General features: G+C 41.6%; 1 protein-coding gene across 3 annotated transcripts; it reads left to right on the top strand.

Moving 5' to 3' along the window:
• Nucleotides 1-42: 42 nt before the first annotated feature.
• On the top strand, nt 43-21,550 carry LOC144068404 (transcription factor COE1-like). 3 transcript variants are annotated; one of them, XM_077592928.1, is made up of 17 exons: nt 43-378; nt 1,247-1,571; nt 2,328-2,484; nt 2,897-2,960; nt 3,146-3,201; nt 4,173-4,246; nt 4,551-4,619; nt 14,303-14,384; nt 15,885-16,026; nt 16,181-16,314; nt 16,397-16,523; nt 17,419-17,507; nt 18,924-18,989; nt 19,203-19,545; nt 20,078-20,269; nt 20,345-20,410; nt 21,013-21,550. In XM_077592928.1, the coding sequence occupies exons 2-16, from the start codon at nt 1,447-1,449 to the stop codon at nt 20,407-20,409; spliced, it is 1,785 nt and encodes a 594-aa protein (XP_077449054.1). In that variant the 5' UTR covers nt 43-378; nt 1,247-1,446; the 3' UTR covers nt 20,410; nt 21,013-21,550. The 3 variants fall into 3 exon arrangements, with proteins under 3 accessions (XP_077449054.1, XP_077449051.1, XP_077449052.1); XM_077592925.1 differs by having other exon boundaries at nt 20,078-20,410; XM_077592926.1 differs by lacking the exon at nt 43-378 and adding an exon at nt 779-1,035 and having other exon boundaries at nt 20,078-20,410.
• The last annotated feature ends 471 nt before the right edge of the window (nt 21,551-22,021 follow it).

Here is a 22,021-nt window from a genome sequence, read left to right as displayed (position 1 = left end):
TCGCTTTCCCAAACTGATTGGCTAATGATAGAGTGGGCTAGCCAGAGCTAGCAAACTGTACCTGCAGCGAGCCACACAAACAAATATATTGTTGTATTGATTTAATAGCGATTTTGTCCACCTACAATGGCTGAAGGAGGAGAAGAAATGCATTTGGTTGCAGATTTACTGTCAAAGCCATTTTCGAGACGGACTTTTCAAGAAAAGCTGGATATGAAGGAAGATTGGACAACTCCGAAGCTAGCAAGCATGTTACACTCGGGAAAATGCTTTGTTCGCCACTTTCAGTCCACTAACTGCTTGTTATTTGTCACAGTAATTGAAATCTTGAGGAAAGAAAGGAGGATGGATTTTGTGTACAAATAGAAAGGATTGTTGGTGAGTAAAATGTGGCTATATTCCTAAATAATATTTCGATTTCCGAGGTTATTATTGATGCTTTTATATGTGTCGCAGCTGTAGCTGCAGTAAAGGTTTTATAGCAATACAATAGTCATTTAGGGTTGGATTGATTCGGACGTAACACTACCGAAGGCCTAGGTAATGAGTAAAATTAAAGCACATTCTGTTTGGGGAAAAAAGAGCCATGTGAACGACATCATGCTGCAATTTGGCATGTTGTCCACACGGTGGCACTGCAGGTTCTTTCACGCGTAAGTATTGGAATGACTCACCTATGAAAGTTCATTTCCAACGACTATAGTAAATCAGGGGTGGCTAACTCCGGTCCTTGAGAGTCGCTATCCGGCCTGTTTTCCATATCTCACTCCTCTACAATACCTGAATCAAATGATAAAATGCCCAGAAGCTTGATACTGATACCGATGATTTGATTCCTGTGTGTTGGAAGACAACGGCTCTCGAGGACCGGAGTTGGCCCCTGAACTAAATCGAATGTCAACTCTCAAATTTTAAAATGATCCAGTCTGTCCTTAACTTAACTTTTCTCACACTTCACTCATTTACTGCCCTGAGGCAGTGATTGCCCATCCTTCTTGAAATTAATTTGACATCTATAGCCGTCAATGGCAGCCTGTGAGTTATTTTTTGTCAGAGTGCCATTTGTATTTCTGTATGATGATATTTTGTAATCTTACTTTCAAATACCATACACAGGACCAAATTTCTATCCCCACCCCTCTGCCAGTCACTTAAAAAGAGCGTGGTCATGTATTCCGACCACGCCCCTTTACCCATAATAGGCTCCTCCCCCTCAAACTCCTTGTTTTCACTCTCATCCTTGCAGGAGTAGATCCTAAGCAGACCCTCCACAACCTGGAGAAAGACTCCAGTGATGAAGGAAATGAAGACGTGATGACTTTGGGAGCCCCCCTTTTTTTTCATATGAGGAGGTTTTTTTAAGAGAGCCCCCTACTCCGTTGGGACCCCTTAGCGTGGAGGACCGGGCACAAGTGCTGAGCGAGCGTAGCCGCTTGAGGTGCGCTCATGTTCGGCAGCAGCCTGAAGGAGGAGCCGCTGCTGGGGGACATGAACGCCGTCCGGGGCTGGATGCAAGGGGGCTTGGGCGCTCTGGGGGGCGGCGTGCTGGACGCCAACACCGCCGCGCAGAGGTCAGTAGTAGTATCCATGCTCGATTTATTTTATTTTTATTTTTTTTCATTTATTTACAATCAGAAAAGAGGGCAAATGTAAAATCTATCATGTTTTAACCTTTTATTTATTTTTATTTTAAAAAGAAAAAAGAGTAAATATTGCGTTTTTAAAATCTGTTTATTCACAGTGAAAAATAAAAGGGGAAATTCTGATTAAAAATATGTAAGTAAATAAGGAAGTTAAAATTCATTTTGTTATAGCTCTAAAACAATCTTTATTTGAGTTTTTTTAATTAAGGAAAAACATCGGGTTTCATTACAAAAGGAAACAATATATGTTTTAAATATGATCAATACTAAAGTGTAAAACTGGAAATATGTTTATATTTTTAATTTTAGATTTTAAGAAATGCACAAACAGAAAAAAATACAATTTTGGATTAAAAAAATTGCAATTGTTGATTCATAAAGGGGAAAAACTGGAAATATTTCCTATACATCTATAATTTTCATTTGAATTTGATCCTAAAACAGAAAGTCGGCACTCTTGATTCACTTTCTCGGGACGCACAAAATGATACGGCGGGCCCGATTTGGCTCCAGGGCCGCCACTTTGACACCTGCGCTCTACATTGTCTCCTCTCAAATGAATCCACATCATTGCATTAAATATTGTTGAAAGTTGATATAATGATACAAAAATAATATCAGTGACAACTCGAGATACACATTTGGTCTTGTAAAATAATTCTTGTTTTGTATGGCTGCCCGCAGCGGGGTGGCGGTGGGCCGGGCCCACTTCGAGAAGCAGCCGCCCTCCAACCTGCGCAAGTCCAACTTCTTCCACTTCGTTGTGGCGCTTTACGACCGCCAAGGGCAACCTGTGGAAGTGGAGAGGACCAACTTTGTGGGCTTCATCGAGAAGGACAAGGTACTGTTATGGATTTATTCCCCATGATGTCATCATAAGGCGTCGCAGCTTTCGGACTACTGGACTATAACTTTATTATTGACCGGATGAATTTGTCAAATGTGTTGGATTTGTCATGATTTAAAAAAAAATCTATTTGTTTTCTTCATCCATTTTCCGTTCCATTTTAACCTCGCAAGGGTCGCCGGGGGTGCTGGAGCCATCCCAGAGGACCATTCACGCTCACACTCGCATCTAGGAGCAATTGGAAGTGTTCAACAAGCCTACCAAACATGTTTTGGGGATGTGGGAGAAAACCCACACATTTGTGGTTGCTGAACTTATTTTCATATATGGTGATATATATTCTGTTGCAGACAAATGTTGCGAGCGAAACTTGAAAATGGATTTGATTGTTTATTCTTGTGCACAGGAGCGCGCGGGGGAGAAGACAAATAACGGCATCCATTATAGGCTTCAGCTGCTCTATTCAAACGGTAAGAGAAAGACTTTTAATATTTGACTGTATAATTAAAATGCAATTCAATAAATTAACTGTGTGCCCATGATGTCATGATTCGGCAGAAACAAAGATTTGTGACTGTATTTGCTCGGTTTAAACATTTGACAATTAAAAGTAATAAAATGCTAATTTTGTTTTTTGCTGTGTTGTGACGTGCAGGCATCAGGACCGAACAAGACTTTTACGTCAGACTCATCGATTCAGCCACCAAACAGGTGAGCGCGCTCTCATTGACAGCTTGCCCCAATATTAAATGACATTTTACAGTGTGTATGAGCGGAGTGCAGTATTTGCAAACTTAAGTTGGGTCAAAATATATTTCCTTTATTAATGTCATTTTTTTTGTATCACACAAAAAAATCTGATATATATCATATATATATGCTATTTATATTTACAAATTATTGTTCCAATATACGAAAACAGGATCCAAGTTATGAAATCCTGTATCCATTATTTTATTTTGAAATTGTCACGCTAAAGTAGTGCTCTGCTTGACAATCTCTCTACACTCCGCTGGCCTCCCATTGGCTGTCTCCCAACAAGTCGCCGTTTTTTTTTGGGTGAGGTTAAAGCAATTTTGTTCTTTATTTAGAATTACTGGTGCGATGGAAATGAAGAAGCGGTCCCTGTTATCCATCCATGACAAATATTGCATCTTGTATTTGATGCGTTGTTGATGAGTTGTTTTGAATTCATAATTTGAAGATGTTTTGATGTGTGTTCATGCACAGGTGTTCTTGTGCTTTGTCTTTTGCCTAATGTTAGTTTCCTCTTCCACTTAATAGAAACGTGAATAGAAAATGTTTTTGCATGCTTGTTATTCATTTAAATACATCAATAATTTCTTATCATTTTCTACCATTTTTGTGTTTCTAAAATCTTTCATACAAAATTGTTCATTTTTAAAGGGTTTAGTTGGTAGTTTTCTTGAGGACCGTGGAACTAATTAGAAAGTGTACATATAAAATTCTGCTCTATTTACAAAAAAATCCAAGTTATGAAAACAATTGAATTTTTAAGTAGAAGTACCACTGTGTATATCAGTGTTTTTCGTATTATTGAACTCAGAGATGTCTGGCCTGCAAAAAATAGACTATTTGTGTTTAATTAATGGGCAGCCACCTATTCAGTCAATGTGCATGTTTCAAATCCACATTTAATTAACTTTTTTACTCTTTCACAGCCCATCGTGTATGAGGGGCAAGACAAGAACCCCGAGATGTGCCGAGTGCTGCTCACGCACGAGATCATGTGCAGGTCTGAAACACACACAATGACACCCTTTTCTAGTCCAAATGGCTCATTTATGCAAATATAGAACCCAATCACCAAGCAGTCAAATGATCTAAACAATAGAATCGCCAAAATCTATTCCATCTCTCCATCCATTTTGCTCTCCATGTTGTGTATGCATCTTCACGTAGAAGATGTGGAAGTGCGCTGACACTGTCAAGCGAAAACGGCGCCGACACAACTTTTACATTTATTTCTGTCCGCCAGCTCCCGCTCCAGCGCGTGGCTTTCATGTGCGCACACTAACAGCTGTTTTGTCTCCTCGCAGTCGGTGCTGTGACAAGAAAAGCTGCGGAAATCGCAACGAGACGCCGTCAGACCCCGTCATCATTGACAGGTAGCATGTGTGTGTGTCTAGTTTACGTCACATCTCGCAGGCAAATGCACATAGACTGACAGCATCTAGTTTGGGATGGATGGATGTGATTGGTCCCCAACCACCGGTCTGCGGACCGGTACCAGTCCATAAGCCACTGCGTGCCGGTCCGTTAGAAAAAGAAACATATTACACGACACACCAATAACGCTCAAGTATGGAGATCATGAGCCAATGGCGTGCTGCGCCTCCGGGTTGCCAGATCACAAAGTTTCTATGTCAATGCTGCTACTTTTACACATGCACAAATGAGAAAAAGAGGAAAGGAGTATTTTTGCTCATATTCCATATTAATACTCCTATTTCTGCATATGTGCGCTTTTTAAACTTTTTGAGACGCTTGAAAAGTGTCTCTCATAACACGTCGTGATAGTCTAAAAAAAGACACAAAGGCCCATCCAAATGACAAAAAGTGCCTCTTATAGTCCAGAAAATACAGTAGTTACTTTTTCAAATATGCCCAACAACACACTCCACATGAACACACACATTGACGTACACCTACACGCTGTTGTCACACATTCTCACAAACATATGTTCACACGTGGAAATCTCACATTCAGCCACCTCGCACTCACAATCGCACAGATGTACGCAAACACACACACACACACACCAGTCACCTACTTGTCTCACACATACCTGACAATCACACACTTGACACACGACAGTCACCAGCCGTACACAGTCCTCAAAAACACTCGCACAGCACCCTTGCACATCGAGTACAACATACATGCTCGTTACCCACGTACAGTACACACACACGCCCAACATACTCGTCCTGCCCACGCATACACTCAATGCTCTTCCATCACTCCCGTAAAATGGGTCACGGGTAAAAAAAACAAGTGAAAATGTGACAGTGAAGAAGTGAAACGAGATCCGAGACGCAGTTTTTTTTTAACCCTTTGTCCACGGGTGTGTATTTTACCCATTTTCAACTTAAAAAGAAACTCCTCTCTTTTTTTCCTTCATGTCTTCTCTTCCTCTCAACAGTTTAAATAAGTTTACAAAAGGGCCCGTTTTCTTATTACCAATCGTAGTGTGTGTATGTGTGTGTGTGAGGACCATGATGGGAGATGCTAGAGTACGTGGTGGAGATGGAATGTCAAGGTTACCGTGGATACCGTGGGATACTTCCTGTCGATGTCCGTTCACACACTCTCGCTGCAACATCTGGAAGTCTGCACTGCAACATGTGGACACACGCTAGCACGGCTGCGCACATACGCTAATGCACACACACACACACACACACACAGGGCTCTTCCCGTTCACTGCCATCGATCATCCGCTGCCAGCGCCCCGTAATCCGAATGGATTGGTTGATTGATCCCCCCTATTTGAAGTAAATGAGTTCAACTATAGGAGGACATTCTTCTCTTAGCATCTGCATCTTCAGAAAACGCCTTTAAAATCATCAAATACGTAACAGTAAAGACATTTTGGCATCATACATTTGCTAAATATTATTTAAGAAATAGAAAATGCACTTTCTGTCAGCCTGATAGACGAGTGGTTAGGGTGTTGGCCTCACAGTTCTGAGATGCAGTGTTTGATCCCAGGGTTTGACTTTCCTGTGTGGAGTTTGAACTCCTGTGGATTTCGGGTCACATCCTGGTGATTTCATGGTACTTCCAGGTCACGTCTTGCGACTTACTGTTAATGTTGGGGCACTTTTGCGTCACCTGCTATTGAGTATACTAAGACACTGTTGATTTTTGAGTAAATCCTGGTTACTTCCGTTCCCTGTTGGTTGTGTGCCGAGTTTGGGTCTTTTTCTGTCAATTTGAGGACGTTTCTGAAACACTTTTTTGTTCGGATGGCTTCCTGTTAAGTTTTTTTATTCAAAATTATGACTACCCATAAATACAGTTTTTTTGTGGGCCGAGTTGAATTTCTTGTTGGTGTTAATTAGTACCAATCAAATGAGTAATGTACTATACTGTGTGTTATAGCCTTTTTTTAAGGGACAGTGGTCGCTATAGTGGACGGCTATTCAAAAGTCAACGCTTGAAAGCTTTAACCCTTTATAGTCCAGGTAACTATTTGCCATCCAATAGGTAAAATTGATATTTAAAAAAAAAAGAACAATTTCTGGATAAAAGGGTTGATTTTGTGTCAAAATGGAATGGGCGTCTAATGCTAGCAATGCTGGCGATTGAGTTAAGTTTTTTAAAAAAAAATTCATGGAGAAACTTTTACTTAAAAAAATTCTAAGTAAATAAAAATAAAACAAGAATGCTGCATCAAGTTTATTTTTGGAACCTTTTGGAATGATAGAAAGGAAATTCAGGCCGTCTTTTACTATTGATCAAGTTACCCAAAAAATGACGTGGGTTAGGAATTTGGGTTTGTACGGTGTGTGTGTGTGTGTCTGTACATGAGTGAGTGACAGTTGAGTGCAAATCAGTGTGTGCGTGTGGGCCTCGTTAATCCGTCTCACTTGAGGTTAACAGAAGGTTAACGAGATGCGATGATACCCTATCACACGCCTGCTTGACTGCTAAAGGGCCTCGTGCTCAGTGTGTGACCGTGTGTGTGTTTGTGTGTGTGCAGAGCATTTGTTGCCAATGCAGTTTGAGACAAGGATTAGGGTTGAGTGGGGTAACGGACAAGAAACGGCGGAGAGTTGAGGAAGTTTGCGCCAGTGTGCCGGCTTCTCACGCACCGCAAACCAGAAAAAGACAAAGAGGAGGATTTGCAGTCACACAATGGAATTGCAGGCGAGATGAGGAGCTCGGCTTTCTTTTGGGGGTTAAACCTCACGCTGGGGAGTCCTGTCAATCAAACACCGCCAGTGAGGGGAGGGTGGCTGTCAGTAATTTGAAGGAAATCTTCTAAACGATCTCTTCATCTTTGCCGCTGTTGCTTTCCTCACACGCACACCTTTCTGTCAGTTACCAAAATATCTCTGACAATCTCGTGCGTACACACTGACTCCAGATTTACTCTCTAACATCTCTAACACAGCGTGTGTGTTCTGTCAGAATTAGCATGAGGTGAAAATCCAAATTATTTGAATTTGCTCCTCTACAAATGCCCTCGTTTTACGTTGCGCCAGTCCGCGTACCCCGAACAAACTCCCGATTCGCGTATTGTAAAAACAAGTAATATAACAACTTTAATCTCATCATTTTATGTTTTTTCCCCTAATGTAACGCAAAAAAAAATAGTTTTGAGTTGACACAGACCTTATGTCAACAAAGTTAAACGAAAGAACCTTGAGTTTACGAAATGTAAAAATAGGCGTAACATATTGATTTTAAACTTCAATCCTAGTATTATTTGATTAGATAACTTTATTCATCCCGTATTCAGGAAATTTCATTGTCACAGTAGCAAGAAGGAGATGTTGTGTTGTCATTAGTTGTAAATCTTTGTGAGTTGTGGGCATTTATTATTTATTCCTCTTTGACAAGATTCTGTCATTTATTAGTGTGGAAAATTTGCAATTGGGAGTCCATAGTTCGCTTTTCTTTGTTCCGGACCAAAATACAGTGCTACCTCTACTTACAAAAAATGATTTGGTTTCCAGAATTCACCCAGAAAATACTGCTCTATTTACAAAAATCCAAGTTACAAAACAAGTACTGTTGTAAGTTGAGGTACCACTGTATCTAGAAGACATTCCATCTCCATCCTGACTTGCGTTAGCCGATGTACTGATAAGCAAAAACTTCCCATAATTCCTGTGACTGCAGTCCGTTTGCGTTTACACGTAATGGGAACCGCACCTCGGTCCAATTGGAAGCAAACCGAGAAATTCGGCTGTTTGGTCCACACCAAAATTGTATTCATACTATGTCATAAAATGGGGACCAATCATTTTTTCGGTTTGATCCCGATCAAACAGGGCAGGTGTGAATACGCCATCTGGTCTCAAATATGTAACGGCATTCAGGAAATACACTGTGCTGTGTACAGGAAGTGGCACTAATCCACTTCCTTTCCAGATAGGAAAGGCATCAAATCTGTTAGGGTAGAAGTTAATACACACACTGTACACACTGTACACACACACACACACACAATGTTGATTGTTATTTTTCGTAATGAGAAAAGGAAGTGCTTTTTCATCACATGTGGACAATTCATCTCCATGTGACAATAACAGGAAACACACACACTTATTTTATTGTCGTGTGTTTCTTTCTAAGTAAGTGAGAAAGCAAAGCCCTTTCACACAAGACAGCCCTCTTTTCAACACGCACCCCCATCTTGGGGGGTGGTGGGTTAGCCGTCATGGATGTGATGGAGGTTGTGAAGCTGCATTTTAATGAATGATTATGTTTTATCGCACGTACTCACGTGCGCTTTCTGCGAGACTGTGAGGCGACTTGACATGTGCGCTCATTTAACCGCCCCGCAAAGGTCAAGTGGCCTGAATGGAAAGCGCCCTGTCAGCACACCGTAATCCCGCTGCATACGCCAACAGTAGGGGAGATGGAAAAAAATACAAAAAAAGATAGAAATAAGGAGTGTGATAGTGCATGCGCGGTGGCCGCACACAAAGAGAAAATTCCGCCTATTAGCCTCGGCTTACACGTCACAAAGCGGCGGTTGATTAGGAGCCGCGTAGGCCGCGACCGCTAGTTAACGGCAATTGACGGTGACGTGGAATAGACGTCTATTTCCATCAAGGACATTGAACTAAGTGTGCCGATATAAGATTCTGACGATTCTAGCTAATTTTGCACCCCCAGGCAGACAAAGCTAACCTCCACTCCCCATACTCAAACCAGCGTGTAGAAATTCAAAAATATCAAATAATTTTGAATAACGGTCCACTGTAGTGACCACCAGTTAGTGTTGCAACCACATGCACATGCGTGCGGGATGGAAAGTGATAATTAGTTTTTTTTTTAAATCAACTTGCGCTGTTGTGATGACACGTGCGCACCGTCCACAAGGCAGGTACTCGTGCACGCAGGATGTCACTTCCTTGCATTTTCACACACTGCTTTTTCGACCGTGTCATTCTTTGTTCTGCATTGGCAAAGTGTTGACTTGTGTTGTCTGCTAATGAGCTTGTACGTGTTTGCGTGTGGCTTAGGTGACAACACCTTCACCTGATCGCACATTTCAAGTGATGTTTTAGGCGTCAAAATAAATCCAAGTTAGATTTTGCCTCCGTAAAGTGGTTTGCCAACCTACAACTAATATTATTCAATAATCGTTTTATATAGTCAATTGTATGCGCTTACAACAATAGATTAGAATCTTCGATATCTTTGATTACTGGTGTCAAGGCGCGATAGGTAACAGGAAGTGACATCATCCAAGTGGTGCTTACTTTCTGTCACGTGAGACTTGTGGGGAACGTGATCATCATCACGAGGAGGGAGACCACGCTGAGGGTAGTGATAAAGGCGTCGACAGCGACGTAGGCTGGTTTTCCTTTCCATCCTCATTAGCATATTTCCCAGGAGGCGCACGTTGATTGACAGCCAGCTGTTGGCCTATCAATTAGGTGTTGTCTTTATGCAAATGAAGTCATCTCGCCACTTTCTCTTACGTCTCCTTGCTTCCCCTTCCCTCGACTCCTCGTTCGCTCGTCAAATCCCATTTGCCGGGCGTCTCTAGGGTCTCCGAGCAAGAAAGCCCACCCCACTTACGCATGTCACAAAAAATCTTTTTTCACACACGTGAATGTGGAATGAAGTAGTAAACAATGATCAGGGCCACATCGAAAGAAATATAAAGATAGCAGACACATTATATTCTATATACCGTATTTATTTGAGTATAAAGCCCACCATAATTTGTGACTAAAATACATATATATAAATATATATACAAATATACACACAAATGTAAATCAAGGGTGCTGTGATGGGTGTGTTGTTAAGGTGTAGGCCTTACAGTTCTGGGGTGGGGTCCTGGGTTCAAGTCCAGATCAATCTACCTGAGTAAAAATGACCACATTTAGTAATGGGGTTTTCTTTTCATCAAAAATGACCATGTACAGTAAAGCTTTTTTTTCATGAAAAAATGACCATATAATCCAAGGGTGACCTGGCAGGTGAGTGGTTAGTGCATAGGCCTTACAGTACTGGGGCCCTGGATTCAAGTCCAGATCAGTCCACCTGAAAAAAAATCACCATTTATAGTAAGGCTTTTTTTTTCATTAAAAATTGACCTTGTATAGTCAGGGCATTTATCATTAAAAAATGACCTTGTATAGTCAGGGCATTTATCATTAAAAAATGACCATGTATAGTAAGACTTTTTTCCCATTAAAACTGACCATGTATAGTAAGGCTTTTCCCCTAAAAAAATACCATGTATATAGTAAGGCTTTTTTTCACTAAAATGACCTTGTATAATCATGCCTTTTTTCATTAAAAAATGCCAATGTAGACTCTACAAGGCTTTTTTTTTCTTAAAAAAGGACCATATAGTAAGTCATTAAAAATGACCATATCGTAAGTCATTAAAAAATTACCATATAGTAAGTCATCAAATAATGACCATATAGTGAGTCATTAAAAATAACCATATAGTAAGTAATTAAAAAATGACCATATAGTAAGTCATTAAAAAATGACCATATAGTAAGTCATTAAAAAATGACCATATAGTAAGTCATTCAAAAATGACCATGTAGTAAGGCTTTTTTTCTTTAAAAATGACCATGTAAAGTAAGGCTTTTTTTCTTTAAAAATGACCATGTAAAGTAAGGCTTTTTAAAAAGGCCTTGTATCATACGTATTGTATAAATGGGCAGTTTTTGTCGTGTCTGTGGAGGACAATTTGACTGCCCTCCTGGACCCCTTATTTGCCAGGGCCCCAAGCTAGGTTAGCTCTATCGCCGTCAATCGCGGGTAAAAGGATTTATCCCGGAACTCCCGTGTATGTGGGCATGTTTTGGTCTGCTAAAGCAGTGTGATTATTTTTGGCTCAGCAGCAACATGGTGAGTCCTTTGGGGGATATAACGGACACACGCGTGCAAAATCCCGCACACACCGTGGAAGGCAGTGGAATTCCCCAGGAAGGGCCCCTCCTTCCTTCCCTCCAACCGTTGGCATTGTGAGTTAACATGCTGCAAAGAAATCCCCCCATTCGAATTTAAGACATATTCCGTATAAAATGGTTGCTAATGCCTTTAAAGGAAACCATAACTACAATCTATTCATTCTATTGTATAATTGTTCATGTATCATACCATCTTGAAATATTTGCCCCTGCCCCTAAAAAGGGGGCATTTTCCTAGATCCGCCCCTGGCATGCAAAAGTCAAGTGCAATGTTATCACTTGAAACAGATCGGGACTGGGATTTGGTGGGGGGTTGTCGCAGGGGCTGAGCACAAGACCCCCAGCCCCTCCACCACACTCATTGAGGCTTTTATAATTGCCTCTTATAATTGGAGGCCTTTTCACGAGCACACAAAGCAGCCAATCAATTTATACCCATTCTCTGTGTGTGCGCACGTTCCGTAGTTAAGGCCAGATGGGGTCAATGGCGGGGGGCACGGGGAGCGCTGTCTTTGAAATGAAGAAGGTTGTCAGCCAATGAGAGCAAAGGGAACAAACATGACCACACAAAATAATTGAAAATAAGGGATGAGAAAAAAATGTTGAAAGGTGCTGTGCATATTAACAAAATGGAAGTGACTGCAATAATTTCATTAGAATTGATGATGCTGTCAAAGCTATGGCTAGCACATACCTGTCAACCTCTGCCGATAACTGCCCTTATAAATGATTATGATTCCCCGTACATACCCCCCAAAAACCTTACAAACACCGTACGAGTCGTACGGTGTTTGTAAGGTTTTTGGGGGGTTTGTAAGGGGAATCATAATCATTTATAAGGGCAGTTATCGGCAGAGGTTGACAGGTATGCTAGCATGCTATCTGACTGCAAAAATATCCAGCTTATTCTGGTTGTGACATCATCTTCGGATTTTTTTATGAAAACAAATGCAAGAAACATTTAAACATAATTAAAAATATAAGAATATTTGCTCATAAAAGGCTCGAAAAGAGAGTCCATAATTGATCTATCGACTATCAAAAAAGCTGTTAATTTATTAATCGATTCATTGGGGCATCTTATTGGTCCGCCACAAAAATCGAATCTGAGCCCTTCTTCTACACACTCTATCTTTATTATTATTTTATACAATGCCTGCTTATTAGCTTGTTTCCTGTTTGCTTAAACTTAAAAAGTGGAATAATCCCTATATTTCTGATGCTACTTTGAATGTGCGCCGACGCGTGTTGGCGGTGCGCTCGCACGCCGTTGTGAGGAGTACTCGACAGTGCGAGGTCGCCGGGGGTCAGCATGGCTGTCCCGCGCCGTGATAGGCTGTCACCCGAGGGCGAGAGGTCAACGTAATTAGCCGCGGCGAATTGCGCCGTCCCGTGTTCTGAGTCGGCCGAAGCTCGTTAACGCACATTTTTTACACTCGGACCTGCCAGGCCGCTCGGCCGTCTCGCGAGCACGCCGTACCTCCTCTTTGTTCTCATTCCACATTCGTCACGCCATTGGAAGCTCCAGGGACGTGACTGTGGTGGGCCTGAAGAAAAAATTATGTTGCGTTCAGACCGCCCACGCTTTTTTGCCGAGTGCCGTTTTGGATTCACACCGACTTTTACATCGCCAAAAATTGAAGGACAACTTCTGGTTCACGTAACGTAAACATAAGTCTAACTAATATTGTCATTTTACAAACTTTTTTCTCAATCTCGTGATGTTTTTTTACACCAAAAGTAGTTTTGTTTTGATATATTGCTATAAGTAGGGGATACGGTGGAAAGCGGTTAGCATGTCCACTGTGTGGTGTTTGCATGTTACCCCCCGGGCCTGCTTAGGTTTTCTTTGGGTACTCCGGTTTCCTGCCACATCCAACAAACATGCATGATAGGCTGGTTGAACATTCTAAATTGTCAATGGTTGTTCGTCTCATTGAGCCCTGCGATTGGCTGGCAACCAACAATAAACGAATGACCATTGATAAAAGCCATACAACATTCGGTTAACATAACATTAAAATGAGCAACAAAATGACTTTAATCGTTCCAATATTCCAATTGTAATCATGTAATATGACAATGTATGACATCACTTTTGTATTATCACCACTTTAATCTCACAATATTACAATGTCTGACTACATTCTTGTAATATGGTGAATTGAATCTCAGCAATGAGAAAACTTAATTTACCCTTGTCTGTCGCAGAAAGATCAACTCCCCTTGCCTGCGTGGGTTTTCTCCGGGTACTCCATTTCCTTTTAATGTCTGATTACATTCTTGTAATATGGCGACTTGAATCTCAGCAATGAGAAAACTTAATTTAGCTTTGTCTATCGCAGAAAGATCAACTCCCCTGGCCTGCGTGGCTTTTCTCTGGGTACTCCGGTTTCCTCCCACATTCCAAAAACATGCATGCTTGGCTGCTTGAACATTTTAAATTGCCCCTAGGTATGACTGATCTTAAATAGTTGTTCGTCTTCTTGTGCCTTGTGATTGGCTCTTGACCAACTCAGGCTGTCCTCCAGCTACTGCCCAAAAGGCTCGGCTGGGATATGCTCCGGCACCCCTCGTGTCAGACAAAGCAGTACATAAAATGAATGAATGAATGAAAGTTGTATATTAGTCGCATCCCTAACGCCGCATCTGTGTTTGACAGGTTTTTCCTGAAATTTTTCCTGAAGTGCAACCAGAATTGCCTGAAGAACGCGGGAAACCCACGAGACATGAGAAGGTTTCAGGTATGTGCGCTTGACCACTCGTGTTACAGTCAGACAGACAGACAGGAAGTCCAGTGGGCGATTACATCCACATCTTGATTATTTCCTTATCGCCGCCCCACATAGCAATCGGAAGAAAGCAATTTACTTCACTTTTAAACGTATGTGTGCGCGTGGGTCTGACAGCAGGCACTAAGTGTAAGTGTGTCTAATTGTGCGGCTTTATTGTAGTGGAACCACAGGAGACAGCTCTGTTTCCCTGGGAGATAATTAAGCGTTGGACCCTTCACGGGCACTCCGGCACCCCACCGCAAAATATACATACACGTTTAACACACATTCATGGCTGTAGTTTAGTCTGTGCTTGTGTGTGTGATGTGTCAGATATGGTCCAAGGCGCAAGCCACTTAACACGCGCTTATCACACCTAAAACTATTCTTTATAATATCATTTAGCTTATTTATTTATTTATTTTTATTTACCTTATTAGGCAACTGCTCTGAAAAGCACACAGGAAGTATAAAAAAAGTAAACTGAGGTGTTCACAGCCAGTCTGAAACCACATAAACAATAACCAAGTTGCAGCAATTATCAAGAAGAGAAGATAAAATCCTTTTTTTCGTTGACTTTTTTAGCTTCATATGCTAATAACACTAATGGCTGATGATAATATTTCCATACTGGCTAACAAACTCAGCTACTTAAACACTGTACAGTAATCCCTCGATTATCGCGACTTCACTTACCACGAATTCACTACTTTGCAAATATTTTTCAGCTATTTTTTTACTTCAATGCTAGTAGCAAGAGTGGCTTACAAGTTTCAATGTGAATTTTCACATATTTATGAACTCTAAACATTTTATTTTTATTTTTTAAAGTTCATAAAAATGTGAAAATCCACCCTGAAACTCGTAAGCAGAAGCCACTCTTGCTACAAGGACTCAGCACTGAAGTAAAAAAAAATGTTTTAATATTTTTTTATAGGGGTGACCCTACTTACTGTATCGATCCTTATTCTCATATTATTTGTAAGCAGTTATGGTTATCCTAGTTATTCTGTAGTTGCAACAACGGTCTTTTCTTAACAAGTTAGCTCATACCTGTTAATAATTCATATTCTCACTAACCTAACATTGGAAACGCTAACGCTAAAGGCACTCAATTTTGTTGGCTAATATAAAATAACACTAGCTATAGTATGTAGTGACGTTGAAGGCACCACGTTTACCTTTCAATAAGGAAGCGTGATTGTTGTAAACTGAATATACTTAAAAAAAAAAATCTATCAAGCAGTTGTGACTAGTTTTGTTCTTCTGTAATGGCACTAATGAACTCAACTCCCAAATGCATCATCAGCAATGCTATCACTAAACGTGCTCGAGATTTGTTGAATAATTAAAGACTGAGCTAGAATGTGATGCTAGTAGCTTATAGTTCAAAAAACACAGTTTGTGTTCTATTTTATCCAAATCCTTGAATTGCACTGGTACTCATTCCTCTGAATTCTCCATCGTCAGGTGGTGGTGTCGACAACGGTTAGCGTGGAGGGTCACGTGCTCTCCGTGTCCGACAACATGTTTGTCCACAACAACTCCAAACACGGACGGCGGGCCCGCAAGCTCGACCTGGCAGACGGAACGCCATCATACCTCAACCATGGTAGTAACAAACTATAAAGTGTGTGTCTGTGTGTGTGTGTGTTTGTCTTTGAGCATCATGAGCAGCAGATGGTTGATGGTTTAATCCAATCAGGTCATTCCTGCCTGTCCATCTGCCTCATCAGTGTAACTGTATGTGTGTGTGTGTGTTGAAGGAGCGTCGCCTTGCATCAAAGCCATCAGTCCGAGCGAGGGTTGGACCACAGGGGGCGCCACAGTGATCGTCATTGGCGAAAACTTCTTTGACGGCCTGCAAGTCATCTTTGGATCCATGATGGTCTGGAGCGAGGTGGGCTCATAGACGTCCAATCCATTTTGACCTCAATTCTGCATCATGGATTGACCCATTTCTTCTGATGTGACTATCGCAGCTAATCACAGCCCACGCCATCCGAGTGCAGACGCCATCGCGACACATTCCCGGCATGGTGGAGGTCACGCTGTCCTACAAGTCCAAACAGTTCTGCAAGGGCACGCCAGGTCGTTTCATATACACGGGTACGTAAACGGATGGACGCAAAGTGTAAATGTGAACACCAACAAGATCCTTACTAAAAAAAAGGCTGCTCTTTAAGCACATTGGAACAATTAGGCAAAGAACACGCTTGACGTGATGACATCATCGCAACAGGCGTCCAATGAGCTTCCGCTATGAAACTGGCAAACGTTTTTTTTTTTCGCACTGTGTTGTTTTTGTTGGCTCAAAATTGCGCCCCGAGGCAAGCGAGCTTCTAATTGGTCCCTCTGCCATTTACCCGACGATCTTATTGGCCGCCGGTGACCGATGTGACCCATTGATTGGCTGATGGGTTCAGCGTGTGACCCAGGAAACCCGAGCCGTGAGAAGCGAATATGACAAAGCACCATGTGCACGTGTTTTCTTCTGGGAAAAGATGTTTTTTTAAAGGGTTTTGCAGTACAGAAAAATGATTATTTCAAGTTTCATGGCTGCAATGCAGAATCAAAATGATTTTTTAAATTATGAACTCGGAAAAAAAATTGCACACACAGTTATGCAGGCGCCCCAATTTTAGATGTGTAAAAGTTAAAGGCCTCACATGGATTTTTACATACCAATTAAATGATAAAACATTGTCAAAGATTATTCAAAAATAACTATTCAAGAAACAGATCCATATTTATTTAAATTCATTCATTTCAATTTGATCCTAAAACAGAAAGTCGGGACTCATGATTTACTTTCCCGGGCCACACAAAATGATGCGGCGGGCCAGATTTGGCCCCCGGGCCGCCACTTTGACACGTATGGCATAAGGCATGCTCACATTAGCATTATGCTAAAGCCCACTAATTACTATTTAGCTTTCTTCAACATGTTGGTCTTATACAAACTTTAATTGTCATTTCTTTTCTATGTCTGCGATTTGTGAAGCTCTAAATGAGCCCACCATCGACTATGGCTTCCAACGATTACAGAAGGTCATCCCTCGTCACCCCGGAGACCCCGAGAAGCTTCCAAAGGTTTGTACACTCACACGCACCCACTCGGATTCGGCGCAGTGGGCTGTGTGACGGGATTAGCCGCAAACAGATTGCAGAAAACAAATTGTTCAATGAACACTTTTGCTCTACATATGTGCACGTCAAGGCGCACCCCCACATTCAGGCCACACCCTTCTCCTCCCCCACCCAGCTGATACGTTTGACACATAGCAATGATGTCACGTGATGAGGTCACGGCTATGTTGAGGATGACCGCGGAGAAAGTCATCAAATCATCTCATCTGCGTGTGTAGAATGACATCAGGACGAAGGGAGGCGTGACCCGCCACGTACGCCGTTGTTGCTAATGGAACATTAGCGCGGCGTAACGCCGCTAATGTGTCGCCATTACATGCACTTTAAGTGGCGTCGCCGGCGCATCCGGACGTGGCTTCGCCTTTCCCGCCCCGGTCGCCATCACGTATAACATGAGCCGGTTCCAAGATGTTAAGTGGATGATGAAAGCTCCTCCTCTTCGTCATCTCTGATGAGAAAACCAGAGGTTAACCCATTGGCTACCGATGGACATCCCATTCGTTTGAACTGGGATTTAGTGAATAATCTTAATTCTACTTAAATTTCCTTTAGTTTTTTGTTATTCTATATCACGTGTCAAAGTGGCGGCCTGGGGGCCAAATCTGGCCCGCCGCATCATTTTGTGTGGCCCGGGAAAGTAAATCATGAGTGCCGACTTTCTGTTTTAAGATCAAATTAAAATGAAGAGTATAGATGTATATTAAATGTCCTGATTTTCCCCCTTTTAAATCAATAACTGTAATTTTTAATCAATTTTTTCTGTGTTTTTAGTTCAAAAATCATTTTGTAAAATCAAAAAATATATATAAAAAAAGCTAAAATAAACATTGTTTTAGATCTATAAAAAACTGAATATTCAGGGCTTTTAATCCATTTAGAAAAAAAAATCTAAATATTATATCTAAAATGGTCCGGCCCACATGAAATCGAGTTGACGTTAACGCGGCCCGCGAACCAACTCGAGTCTGACACCCCAGTTTTATATAGTTAATGATGCCTATTTTTTCATTTATTCATTAGTTCATTCAATTTCTGAACCGCTTATCCTCACAAGCGTCACTTGCTTGGGGGGGTCCTAGAGCCTATCCCAACTAACTCTAGGCACTAGGTGACACTGACCAGCCAATCGCAGGGCACGAGGAGACGGACAACCATTCACACTCACACTCTTACTCAGGGGCAAATTAGAGTGTCCAATCAGCCTACCATGCTTGTTTTTGGGATGTGGGAGGAAACCGGAGTACCCAGAGAAAACCCATGTAAGCTTGGGGATGTGTTTATTCAGAAGACTGATCTTTTCAGAATATTTTTAAATGAAAAATAAATTCATGGACTTCCCGTTCCTTCTCAATTGTCCAGGAAGTGATCCTAAAGCGAGCCGCCGACTTGGTAGAGGCGCTCTACGCTCTGCCGCACAACAACCAGGTCAGCTCACATTATGATCATGCCAACTAGTGTAAACTAGAGTTTGACATATTGTCAGGACTCCCACTCGACCCGCAGGAGTAAATTTTACAATGAATGAATTGGCTGCCATTGACAATGATAGATGTCCAATTTGTACATCTGTCAATGGCAGCCAGTGAGTTAAGCGTCTACAAACTGTATATCACGTGACACATTTTGATCTTGTGACAGGAAGTGATGGTGAAGCGAGCGGCGGACATCGCAGAAGCTCTATACAGCGTCCCAAGAGGCCACGCCCAGCTGCCCGGCCCCGCCCACTCATTCACGGGCCAGCTGTCTGTCAACTTGTCGGAGCCCTCATCGAGCGCACCGCCCGCAGGTTACGTCGGGAGTGGCGGTGGTGGCGGGTCACCTCACGGGTACGCGCCCGCCGGCTCCACGCCGCAGCACTACTCGCACACGCCGCCCCCCCACGCCGCCATCAACGCGTACGCCAATAGCGCCGCCGCCATCGGCAACCTGGGAGCCTCGCCGACCTTCATCAATGCATCCGTGGCCAACTCGCCATATGCAAGTAAGTACAGGGGTAATTAATGAAATTAATGGGTATAAGAAGTTTTTTTGTAACTCGGATTATTTGTTAGTAGAGGCATATATGGTTACATTAAGAATAATCCCTTCCACGATCTTTAATACTACCTCGTAAAACTTATAGAAATCATAAAGGTATATCAAATTTGTATGAAATATATATGCAAATGTATGTATGCAAAAAAACATCAAAAATATATTTAATACATATATTTTTTTTATATGTATTAAAATGGCACCACAATACTGAACCAAAATTAAGCTCTTTTTCTCGATGTCAAGATTTGTTACAATATGTAACAAAAATTAAATGTAATATAATTCCAAAGTATTGCACTTGTACTTGGATTGATCTTTGTTAAGTTGTACGTATCTTGGAACACTCATTTGCATATCAAAGCATTTCATAACCTGAAAACTTTGTATGTAGAAGCATTTGTAAGTAGAGGTACCACTGTATTATTAGAGATAGCCTTATGTTTTCCCAACATTCCTAACCAAGCGCGTGCACGCAGTGCTCCCTTCCAGCCCCACGATGGCGTCATCCACATCTTTGGCCGCCAACTGTTCGGCACCGGCGGCGACGGGCGTCTTCTCGTTTTCCCCCGCCACGTTGGTGTCGGCGGCCGTCAAGCAGAAGTCGGCCTTCGCTCCGGTGGTCAGGCCGCCATCATCGCCGTCGCCTTCTTGCACCAACGCCCTCCAAGGTGTAGCGATGACGGCGCCCGACGTTACCACCGATATTTTGCATCCTAACTCTTCTTCTCTTTCCGTGCGCGCAGACAGCAACTTCGCCGATTCTGTCAAGTTGTCGTCGGCCGCTCTTCAAGGCCTGGCTTTCAGTTGAAGTAAGTCCCGCCCTCTCTCGTGACCTCACTTCCTGCTCAGCCATTCTCAGTTGGCACAGACCCTCTCGTTCAATTCCACTTTTCTCCGGTGACGGTGAATGACATCATTTGTTTAAATCAAGGATGTCCAAACTACCGTTAACAGGCTGCTGCGTACTTATTGGCCCCGCGGCAAATGATGAAAACATCATTGACGACGGCCCGCTAAAGAAACTTAAATTCAGCCTACATTCCATTTTATTCTCAATTCCTCTCCATTAGCTCAAAACCTCGTTATATAACGTAACTATAGAATTTCAGTATTTTTCACTATTTTATTTTACATACTGTTTTACTGTTGCTGGACATTTTCCTCTTTGTTTGGCAAAAGTTTCAGCCGTATAAATATAAATATGAGTCTTTTTTTTCAATATCCTTATACTTCTTGATTATTTTTCATTCTTAACACATTCATAGCCATTGACATCAAGTCAAAAAGGATTGGACGCCTGTCCCTCGCAATGGCAGCCAATTGGTTAACCATTCTAGTGGAACTGTTTCATGTTTGAAATTTTGATCTGCCACTAAAAACTTGATCATCTTCTTTATGTTCCTTTTGGCAGACATCCCAGGAATGATTGTAAAAGCGTGATTGTCCTTGCCAAAAGAACCTCCTCAGCTCATCCGGACAGGGCGTCAGGACAGGAAGTTGTATTTATTTTGGCGGGGCTTCTCTTAATGTTTTTGTACAGCACTTAATGTGATTATTTTTGGTTTCATTTCTTACAATCACTTGTGACTTCCTGGGCTGGGCTGAAGAAAATTGGCCAATCAAAAATTTGCTTTCAATAATTTAGCTCCAAATGTCTTTCTTCCTTCTTAAGGATTTTGTGTCTTCTTCAACTTTTTTTTAAACTTTGCAAACTTTTGGTGCCTCGTGGAATCGCTCGCCATCGTGCACACCGACACCTGATTAAGCCTGGTTGGATTTGTTGCCATGGTTACCACCCAAAATACGGTTGACTATTTATTTGCTTTGGACAAACTACACTGTAAAATACTTTTCTATTCTTTTTTTTCACTTTGGGCTGTAAAAAAAACAAAAAAAACAAAACAAAACAAAAACTTTTGGTATATTTAATTAAACTTTCTTGTGTGTCACCAGCTCGTTTGTCACCTTTTCACAAATTGGAGATTTTTTTTGCATGTTTTATGGAATTATTTTCCGTTTCAAATGTCTTTTTTTCTTCTTTTTTTACATTTAGATTATGTTTTATCTCTATATTGCTGTCTTTTGATTGACACTGTCAATGAGCATGCTAGCATACGAGAACTCAACAGGTATGAGAGCAGACATCCATTAGTTAATGGCAGTCTGCTCTCTATTCATTCGTTCCTTGTAAAAACACGGATGCACTTAACCCACATTCTTGAACACACACCGTTTAGATGTGCAAATTAGTCTCTGAAAACGGTGAACAAAAAAGCTGAACAAATTCGCCATGAAAATTCATTGTTAATGGCACTAATTTCCTATCCTGGCTGATTTTATTACAGTTCAATGCTAACCATCAATGACGCACCCGCTGCCATTGACATTGGTAACATTTGCTGCCAACTCTCCCTGTCCAA

Source organism: Stigmatopora argus, chromosome 22 (assembly GCF_051989625.1).
Source record: "Stigmatopora argus isolate UIUO_Sarg chromosome 22, RoL_Sarg_1.0, whole genome shotgun sequence".
Taxonomy (NCBI): domain Eukaryota; kingdom Metazoa; phylum Chordata; class Actinopteri; order Syngnathiformes; family Syngnathidae; genus Stigmatopora; species Stigmatopora argus.
The sequence above is the reverse complement of the archived record's forward strand: the minus strand, read 5'-3'. Positions and strand labels throughout refer to the sequence as shown.

Coding starts and splice junctions, on each gene's coding strand:
- LOC144068404 (XM_077592925.1), top strand. CDS start 1,447: ATGTTCGGCAGCAGCCTGAAGGAGGAGCCGCTGCTGGGGGACATGAAC. Junction 14,385..15,884: donor GAGACATGAGAAGGTTTCAG/GTATGTGCGCTT, acceptor CTCCATCGTCAG/GTGGTGGTGTCGACAACGGT. Junction 16,315..16,396: donor CCATGATGGTCTGGAGCGAG/GTGGGCTCATAG, acceptor TGACTATCGCAG/CTAATCACAGCCCACGCCAT.